Source organism: Carlito syrichta, unplaced genomic scaffold, assembly GCF_000164805.1.
Source record: "Carlito syrichta isolate Samal-C Ts95f unplaced genomic scaffold, Tarsius_syrichta-2.0.1 Scaffold113598, whole genome shotgun sequence".
NCBI lineage: Eukaryota > Metazoa > Chordata > Mammalia > Primates > Tarsiidae > Carlito > Carlito syrichta.
In genome coordinates, this window is record NW_007057694.1 from 312,246 (window position 1) to 322,735 (window position 10,490).

A 10,490-nucleotide genomic window follows, 5' to 3' on the forward strand; every position below is an offset into this window, starting at 1 on the left:
GACGTGCAAGTTTCCACCTTGGAGTCGGCGCTCCCGACTCCACTTGGAGTCTCACCCCTCCCGCTTCTCACCTCACCCAGGCTTCTGTGATTTGTGGGTGACTCTCTTCGGGGTCCCGTGGGTCAGGCTCGACTCCTGGGGGCGGGTGCGCCCATTAGAAGCTAAAACAGGTGGGCGCCGAGCAGCGCCAGGGGCATCGTGTCCTAGGAGCTTTAGGGAGGAATCGGTCACCGCGACCAGGGGACCTTATTGGGGTGGCCGAGACGGTGAAGACCCTTGTCGGGAAGAAGAATCCTCTCCTTGTTGGATTTCTGCCTGCTGGGGTCTCTCCTCCATAAGCTTTTATTATGACTACACCTGATAAAGCTTTTCCGGGCAGCGCCTTGGCTCCCGCTGGAACGCTTGAAAGATCATTTAAGTGACTCGCCGTCTAAGACTTGCTGGTGCCTTCATCAAACTTTTTGGACCGTCTTCTGTGTGCCAGACACTGTGGATAGCGCTGGGAACATCACTGAACACTCTGTGGCCTATGAATTCTAGTGGTTCTGCGTATGATTATATCCATTTTACAAAGGAGGAAACTAGGGCTCAGGGAAGTTGTGACTTGCCCAAGGTCATATAGCTAAGAAGTGAATGAGGCCTGGCTTTTTGAAACCCAAGGCTCCTGAATTCCAAATGTAGGGTTTTGGTGGGTGGGCTATCCACCACCCTCCACAGGCCCCTGAGGGGGCCTCCTCACAGCTGGGCGATGGTAGAACCCAGCTGGTGATGCTTCTACCCTCTTCAGTAGTTACCCGCTACAGGGGGAATAAGTCCCTATGTCTCTCCCGTCCCACTCCCCCACCATGAGGTCCTCTTTACTTTTCCCCTTGTGTGTATCTGGGTGCTGAGCTCAGTGCTCCTATGGGGTGGAGAAGGCTACATTGTTTGTTTGTGTTGGAGCCTCACTCTGTCAACCAGGCTAGAGTGCAGTGGCACGCTCACAGCCACCGTAGCCTAGACCTGATAGGGTCAGGTGATCCCTCCGCTTCAGCCTTCCAAGTAGCTGGAACTACAGGAACGCGCCGCCATGCCCAGCTAATTTTTTGATTTATTGTAGAGACAAGGTCCCGCCAAGTTGCCCAGGCTGGTCTCGAACCCCTGGGATCAGGCAATCCTCTTACCTTATACATGCAGATGTCAAGGTGTCAGGATTCCCTGACCTGTCTTGGGTGACTTCATAGCACACAGGCTCCTGAGCTACACTCCTGCATTCTCTGAGCAGCCCAGCCAGGTGTTTTGCCCTTCTACAAAAATGAGTTCAAAACTGTCCTCCTCTTTGGGGAAACAGGTGTTTATTGCTGGCTGAAGTGTGAGTTAGGATAGCCCCAGGGGAGGTTATTTGAATTCTCTGGTTGTTTAAAGTGTACATTGTTTCATCCTACAATTCCATTTCTGGGACTTTATCCTTCAGCTATACTCTGACTATATCATCGAATGTTTTCACTTCATCATTGTTTATTTTAGTAGAAGGTTGGGAACAACTCCAATGTCTGTCAGTTGGAGACTCTTAAATAAGATCATATAATAGCCACACAATACATTAAAGTTACTTAAAAGTATGGAGTGGCAGGGTGGGCGAGATGGCTTATGCCTGTAATCCTAGCACTTTGGGAGGCCAAGGCGGGAGGATCATTTGAAGTCAGGAGTTGAAGGCTTCATTAAACCATGATCATGCCTCTGCACTCTAGCCTGGGTGACAGAATGAAACCCTGTCTCGAAAGTAAAAATAAATAGAAACAGGGAGGAAAAATGTGGCAAGCACTTTTAATGGTCTAGGAAGATCTCTAAGTCTCATTAAGTACGGTGTGTATATTGTGCCACCTTGTGTGTGTGTGTGCACATGCCACAGACATATGAATGCTTGTATATGCACTGAGTATCTCTGAGAGAACACACAAAAACCCCCAAAACCCCCAGGGAGAATCAGGAGCCAGGTACAGGTATGGGAGGAAGCCTTACTTTGCACCATATACCCTTTGGTTTAACTACTGATAGTCAAAAATAAATAGATAAAATAATTTTTAAAAATCATATGGCCTCGTCTCCAAGGTAGATGTGGCGATGAGCACATCTGTGGGTCATATCTCATGTGTTCAGGCGCTGCTGGCTTGCCATTTGTTTGTTGATAGTAACAATAGCTGTCATTTATCGAGTGCTTACCTCCTGCATGATGTGATCTATGAGAGTGCCATTATAATTTTTAAATTTTCATTTTTAAATTTTATAGTAGAGACATTCTAGGCCTCAGATGATCCTCCTGCCTTAGCCTCCTAACTGCTGGGATTACAGGTGTAAGCCATCACACCCCGCCTTGAAATTACCATTTTTGGAGGTCAAAACATTGCTAAATGTTGACAGTTTCATATGGTTCAACCTCATATTATTGTCCTCAATTTCAGAATGGAACTGAGGTTCAGAGAAGTTAAGCAAGTGAGGCTACAGGATTCTTTAGTGCCTGAAACAGGATTCAAACTGAGGTCTGTGGGCACCAGAGTTTCTTTGTACTGTTTTTGTTCTCAAGGAATGCTGTACCTAGTTCATATCCTATCCCCTTCATTTGGTATTTAGATCTCTGAAGACTGGGACATACTCACCTTCCTTTGTCATCCCTCCCACCCACTCCCCGCCCCGTCATTGTTTGACATGTGATGCAGGCACCCAGTAGCAGTCACATGCATGTTGTTGGCTTGGTCAGCTGACATTGTTGAGGTCCGAGGGAGATGTCCCCTGTGTCTGCTCACACCCTCCTCCCAGCTCCATCCCAAAAGGGGCACAAAGCTCTTCCTTTCCCACAGTTGGGCAGCCTAGTCTAGCAGGGCATTTTTATTTTTTTATCTTTATTTGTGAGTCTGTTGCCCACATTGGAATGCAGCGGCACAATCACCACTCACCATAGCCTTGACCTCTTGGTCTCAGGCTATCCTTTTGCCTCAGCCTCCCAAGTAGCTGGGATTACAGGCACATGCCACCATACCTGGCTAATTAAAAAAAAATAAATTAGTAGAGACAAGGTCTCACTATGTTGCCTAGGCTGGTCTCAAACTCCTGGGCTCAAGCAATCCTCCCACCTCAGCCTTCCAAAGTGCTGGGATAACAGATGTGAGCTACCGCGCCTGGCATCAGAGCACTTTTAGAAGATGATGATAGACCACCACTAACAAGCAGATGTCACAAAAGATACTCACACTCGGGGACTGAACCATGGTAGGGTGGCACGGGGAAGCCCAGCAGAGAGACTATGCACACACGCCTCCTGCGTCCTCTGCAAGACAGGAGCAGTGAGCTGTACTGGGGCCTGCACTGACCTCTGCCTGCTTCCTTTTGTGCTCCTGTATCGCTTAGCTGCCTTTGCAGGGAAAAACCTGGCTATTCAGACTGGAGGCTTGGGCCCCAAAAGCTACAGGACCTTTATTCATCTTTAGACCTCCAGTCTCGCACATAGGAATCACTTAAAAGTTGCTGGAATTGGCTGGGCATGGTGGCTCACGCCTATAATCCCAGCACTTTGGGAGGCTGAGGCGAGAGGATTTCCTAACCCCAGGGGTTCGAGACCAGCCTGGGCAACTTGGCGAGACCTCATCTCTACAATAAATCAAAAAATCAGCCAGACGTGGTAGCATGCGCCTATAGTTTCAGCTACTTGGAAGGCTGAGGCGGAAGGATCGCCGGAGCCCAACATGTCAAGGCTTTAGTGGCCGTAAACATGCCACTGCACTCCAACTCAAAAAAAAAAAAGTTGCTGGATTTAAATTGAATCTTGACATTTTGTCAGTTTCTGGTCAAGTCCCCAAACTTGCCAGAGAGGTCCTAGGTCAAGTTTGTGTTTTCTCTGATACAGGCCCTGAGTTTGAAGTCCCCTCATGACTCCTTGTGTCTTCTTCTCACTCCCCATCCTACTCCAAGCTCCTGCCTCTGGGGCACAACCCTGCCAGCCCCTGTGGTGTTTTAGTCCAGGGTGTTGGAGGGTTAAGGGAATTTCAAAGCAGATGTCAAGACTATGGCAATCGTTCAGCTCACCTGCCAAGCCGCTTAGCCTGGTGGGCATCAGTAGTTTGAGAGAACCTGGTGGGTTTCACAAGTGGCCATAAATTGATGATTCTTGTAGCTGGATGTTGGGGACATAAGGTTTTATTGTACCTTTCTCCTTACTGTTTTTCTTTTGTTTTTTTTTTAAGATGGAGATGGGGTCTTGCAGCCAGGCATGTTGGCTCACACTTGTTATCCCAGCACTTTGGGAGACAGAGGCAAGAAGATTGCCTGAGCCAGGGTTTTGAGAACAGCCTGGGCAACTTCTCAAGACAATTTTTTAAAAAATTAACATTTTCACTTAGGACACTATTCAAATCATCTAGTGAAATACCTTTTTGTTTATTTTTTTTAACACAGATACAATGTATTCTAGAAAAAATTAGAACTACAAGCATTAATTTATTAATTAAAAAATAATTAACCGAGCACGGTGGGGCATACCTGTAGTTACTTGGAAGGATCGCCTGAGCCCAGGAAGTCGAGGCTGTGGTGAGTGCCATGATTGTGCCACCGCACTCCAGTCTGGGTGACAGAGTGAGACTCCAACTAAAAAAAAAAAAAAAGAGAGAGAGGGGGAGAGAGAGAGAGAGATGGGGTCTCACTATGTTGCCCAGGCTGGTCTCAAATTCCTAGGATCAAGCATTTGACTTCCCATTGCTGGGATTACAGGCATGGGCCACTGCGTCCACCCCCCTAATTCTTATGTGTGTTAAAGTGTCCCAGAGTAAAAAATGGAAAAAAAAAAAGAAAAAGATTGAGCTGAGTTTTGTTCCCAGCTCACTTCCCCTCTCTCACTTCCCCATTAATTTTTGCCACTAGTGTTGTATTTGTGTTGGGCTAGCCTGGTGGTGTGACCGTCCCCTACCACTCCTGGCGTGTCCTTGTGGAAAGAGGACTATTCTAGATGCTGGGAGATCAGAATTCTTGGCTCAACTCTGCCGCTTCTTAGCTCCATGACTCCAAGCAAGTCACAGAGGTGAAGAGTTTTCTCATCTGTCATTGTGAGTCATTGCACTTGCTCTCCATCCCGGGGGAAAAGAAGAGAAAGGGTGCAGCACTCTGAAAACATAGGAACCATCCTGCAAATGCAGGGTGTTCGATCCTGCTCATCCTTGTGCAGGGGAGGTTCGGCACACTGGCATCTTCCCTTCACATCCCTTGTTTTTTTAGCTGTTGCTCCGACCACCTGCTTCTGTCGGAAGAGCCTCTGGGCCTTGGCTTGGCGGCAGGCACCTTGCTCCAGATCTGTTTCAAAACCTCTCAGCCCTCCTCACATGCCGAGGCAGGCCTCAAATAAGTCCTGGCCTCCTTGGGAGGTTGGCAGCATCCCTAAGGGAGGGAGAGGGTTAACCAGATGCCTTGGTCCTGTTGGTGTGAGGATGCGTGGCTGGGGGAGGCACTCCCTTAAGTCTAGGTGTCATCTCGTACACCACTGGGGAGGCAGACACCCGTGGCATATTTTACCTCCAAAGTCCCTGGAGATTCTGCCCGTTTGAGTTTTCACTCTGCCCGGGAAATCTGAACAGCGGCTTTGACAAGGTCAGCTCAGTGAGAGGGAATTAAAATTAATCAAACCATTTCAACTACACAGAAGGATTACATTTCCGCTTCCCCTTGATTTTACTTTTGTGCCTTTGCTGTTATTTCTTTAGCCCTGGGCTAAATTGCAGGACTCCCAGGTTCTATCTCAGATCTGCTACTTTTTCTGTTTATATGAGGAAAAGCAAAATCCCCTTAAAAAACAAAGAAAAATCAAACATGAAGCCGCCTGGCCTTTTCTGAGAGCCCTACAAGGTTCTGTTTTGTCTTTTCAGTTGTGATCTTAGCTCAGAGAAGGTCATGTTTTGTTTTTGTCTTTTGTCTTCCTGCCCGTTCCAGTTGGTCCCAGTCTTTGAGGTGGAGATTGCTGGGAGGAGGGGGGTCACAATGTAGGGATTGTTTGGATGACAGAGCCAGGAGAGGAGGGCTGAGGTCATGTGCCCAGCGTCCTGAGGAGTCCAGAACCAAAAGACCCGCCGTCAGTGGCTTAATTGTTGGCCCTTTCCCTCCAGGTCTGCTGACCCTATTTTTAAAATGAAAAGTCGGTCCTGCGCAGTGGTTCATGCCTGTCATCCCAGCACTTCAGGAGGCTGAGGCGGGAGGACTGCTTGAGCCCAGGAGTTTGAGACCAGTCTGGGCCACATAGTGAAACCTCATCTCTACAAAAAAATTAGCCAGGTCTGGTGGCATGTGCCTGTAATCCCAGCTACTCAGGAGGCTGAGGTGGAAGGATCACCTGAGCCCAGATGGCTGAGGCTGCCATGAACTATGATTATGCCACTGCACTGTCATAGCACATATCACATGCACAACTATCATGCATGCCTTGGTGACAGAGTGAGACCCCAACTCATAAGACAGAGAGAGAAAGAGAAAGAAAGAAAAATCAGGATTGTGAAAGTGATAGTGTCAGAACATTTAAACCCGGGTTGCCTTAGAAAATTTGGGCTTTGGCTGAGCTCGGTGGCTCAGCCTGTAATCCCAGCACTTTGGGAGGCCAGGGTGAGTGGATTGCCTGAGCCCGCGGGTTCAAGACCCACCAGGGCAACTTGGCGAGCTCTCATCTCTACAAGAAATCAAAAATGAGCCAGGCGTGGTAGCACATGCCTGTACTTCCAGCTACTTGGAAGGCTGAGGCAGAAGGATTGCTGGAGCCCAGCAGGTCGAGGCTGCGGTGGCGGTGAGCCTGCCGCCGTACTCCAATCTGGGCGACAGAGACTCCAACTCAAAAAAAAAAAAAAAGAGGCCTCATGTGCCTGGCACAAAAGAAAGACTCGATTAATGACAGCTCTGTGTAGTGTAGAAGAAGAGACAGACATTTTTAAAAGTCAGGTATGAGGCAAGAAGCATGACGGGTGATTGACCCATGAGAAGAGGCTTCCTTCGCACTGTGGTCATACTTGGCAACAGTATAGGAGGTCACTGGGTTTTCTGAAACCATGTGGCTCCTGAGGAAGGAAAAGGGGATTTTTAAAAAACAACAAATTTTTATTATGGAAAATTCCAGGCATATATTCAAGTAGAGAGAACAGTATAAAGACTCCCATAGACCTATCACCCAGCTTCAAAAAATATCAACATTTTGACAAGTCTCCTTTCATACATCCCCCCACTTCTCACCCCTTACCATGAAGTGTCACGAAACAAATCCCAGACATTGTAGTTTCTCACCGTAAATCATGTCTGTCTAACAGATGATGTTAAAAAAATGTAAAAATTATATGTATCTCTAATAGGTGACATTTAAAAATACCAAAATAAAAAATTAACAGTCATTTCATTTTTTTTTTTGAGTTGGAGTCTCACTCTGTCACCCAGACTGGAGTGCAGTGGCCGGGCCTTGACCTGCTGGGCTCTGGCGATCCTTCTGCCTCAGCCTTCCAGTAGCTGGAACTACAGGTGCGTGCTACCGCTAACTTTTTTATTGTAGAGATGAGGTCTCGCCAAGTTGCCCAGGCGGGTCTCGAACCGGCGGGCTCAGGCAATCCACTTACCTCAGCCTCCCAAAGCGCAGAATTACAGGCTGAGCCACCGAGCCCGACAACAGTCATTTCTTTAAAAAAAAAAAAAAAAAAATTAGACACAGGATCTTGCTATGTTGCTTAGGCTGATCCTGAACTCCTGGGCTCAAGCAGTCCTCCTGCCTCAGCCTCCTAAAGGGCAGGGATTACAGGTGTGTGCCACCATGCCTGGCCAACAATCATTTCCTAAAATCATCAAATACTAAGGTGACCATATATTATGGTTTGGGGCAGACCAAATTTATGCTTGTCGCCAAGTGTTGTTATTAATAAGACTCCGGAAGGGGGATTTTAAAAATCCTGATAATGGCATTGTCTCCTTGGTCTCTTTCTGCTCACTCTGCCTGTATCTTCTCTCATGCACACTCATGCATATTTCTTCCTTTTCTCATCCTCCACCCAGGTTTTCTTCTCTAAATATGTCCAGGAGCCATCTGGGCAAATTCCCCTGGCTGGGACATTATCGGCATCTTCTTGACTTGTTCTGAATTTGTAAAAAGTTTTTTTTTCCCCCAAAGATTTGTGACTTTCTCCAGAGGCTTCAGCAAAATATCTAGCAGTTTGCATCCTATAACCCAAAGGAGATGAGAGGGTGAGAATCTGTTCCAAAGCAGGATGATTCAATGACAACAACTGGCAGAATCCCAGCTAAATAGAACATTGTCAAGGAAAGGCAAAGCACTGTATTTTCTTTCGGTTTTCCCCACCTAACATCTTTATAGGTGCGGTAGAATAAGAAGTAAACTGGGAACCAAGGTTCTGCCTCCAATGAACCCCGTGACCTTGGATGAAACGTGTCCCCCCCAAGTCAGTCTCCTCCCCAGCTCCATGTCCCATGTATCAACTACACTGCAATTTTGTGATTAGACTTTTCTAAGAGTTCCTTGAAAAACTCAAAGCCAGGGAGTCTTGTCTTAGTTACTTTTTGCATTTCCAGTGCCTTGAACAGAGACTCCTACATGGTTGTTGAGTGGATAAATATGTGGTAAGCGCATAATTGAGTAGAAAGTGAATGAGCCCTACTTTTCACTTCTGTCCAAATGGGACTAGGTTCTCCTTAAGGTTTCTCAGGTTTCGTGGTTTCCTGAGGTCTCGGCTGACTCAAATGGAGCGGGACACACTGAGCTGGGAGAGGTAGGGTGGGGCCGAGGGCAGCAGGGCCCTTCCCCCGTCCTGTTTTCTCTGTCCTTCCTTGGTCCCCTCCTCCTCCTTTCTCCACGGAAGGGCTCCTCATACACTTACTTATCTTTTCCTCTGTCTGCGTGCTGGTTCTTAGGGCTCCTGAAATACCCAGAAGTTGATTCCATCATGGCGGAACTGAAAGTGGAGAAGCGGGCCAGTGTAGACTGGCAGAAACGATGCCTAACTCTGGAAACCCAGCTTTTCCGGTTTCGCCTACAGGCCAGCAAGATAAGAGAGCTGCTGGCTGACAAGGTGAGTCCGCAGAGCAGGCGCTGCCTCTCCACAGGAAGAGGGACAGAGGTCTGTGGCAGGGACGTCAGGAAGGTGCTTTCTCACACATGCAAAATAAGGCCTAAGGTCCTTTGTTTTAAGCCCAAACTCTTTGTTTGGTGGGGTGGCTGATGCCTGTAATCCCAGCACTTTGGGAGGCTGAGGTGGGAGGATTACTTGAGCCTAGGAGTTCAAGACCAGCCTAGGCAACATAATAAGACCTCATCTATACAAAAAAAATTTTTTTTAATTATCTGGGCATGGTGAGGTACACCTGTAGTCCCAGCTACTTGGGAGGCTGAGGTGGGAGGATCAACTGAGCCAGGAGATCAAGGCTAAGGTGAGCCATGATTGTGCCACTGCACTTAACCCTGGGTGACAGATTGAGACCCTGTGTCTCAAAAAAACAAAACCTCTGAGCAACTCACTGAGCATTCTTCTCTGTTTAGTCCCTCATCTGGCACACCATAGAGGTGGCCCAGTCTTTTTGTCTCCTGTCACCCCTTGGGTCATTTTGGCTCCAGCGAAGGGTCTATTCTTCCCTTAATGTTCCTTCCTCACCGTGAGAAGACTGGAAACCACCACTGGACTCACCCTTTGTTAAGCACATGAGCTACAGAAGGTGACCAGGTTTCCTGGTGACAAGGACACAGGCTTTAGAGCCAGACCTACCTGTCTTTGCCCCATGCCAGCTATGTGACCCTGGGCAAGTCCCTTCACCTTTCAAGCAAGGACACAGATGTCTACCTCACAGAGATTCTGAGAATGATATCAGATCGTATTTACGAAGGTCCTGGCACAGAATAGGTCGTAACTGGGAACAATTATTTTTTCAACAGACTCAGGTCTGAGTTATTGACCATCTTTTTATCTTTTTTCTTTTTTTTCTTTTGGATTTGGAGTCTCACTCTGTTGCCCAGACTGGAATGTAGTGGCATGCTCATGGCCACCCCAGCGTCGACTTGCTAGGCTCGGGCGATCCTTCCTCCTCAGCCTTCCAAGTAGCTGGATCTATGGGTGCCCGCCACCACACCCAGCTAATTTTCTGATTTGTTGTAAAGACGAGGTCTCACCAAGTTGCCCAGGCTGGTCTTGAACCCCTGGGCTTAGGCAATCCTCTCACTTCTGCCTCTCAAAGTGCTGGAATTATGGGCATGAACCACCATGCCCAGTTGACCACCTTTAATAACATTTCTATGGGAAGATACATTCTAAACAACTGAGTTTCAGGGGCATTTTGGAGCATAGTACATCTGGAGAATGGAGACCTGCACTTAAGATATACCCATTTGCTGGGCTCGGTGGCTCAGCCTGTAATCCCACGCCTTGGGAGGCTGAAGTGAGTGAATTACCTGAGCCCATGGGTTCGAGACCCGCCTGGGCAACTTGGCAAGACCTCATCTCTAC

General features: G+C 47.8%; 1 protein-coding gene across 1 annotated transcript in view; it reads left to right on the forward strand.

The window, feature by feature from the left end:
* Positions 1 to 8,911: 8,911 nt before the first annotated feature.
* PLEKHH1 (pleckstrin homology, MyTH4 and FERM domain containing H1) overlaps positions 8,912 to 10,490 on the forward strand; it is a 45,019-nt gene continuing 43,440 nt past the window's right edge. The window contains 1 exon segment of the mRNA XM_021719188.1: positions 8,912 to 9,065. Coding sequence (XP_021574863.1) covers positions 8,940 to 9,065 — 126 coding nt within the window. The 5' untranslated portion in view covers positions 8,912 to 8,939.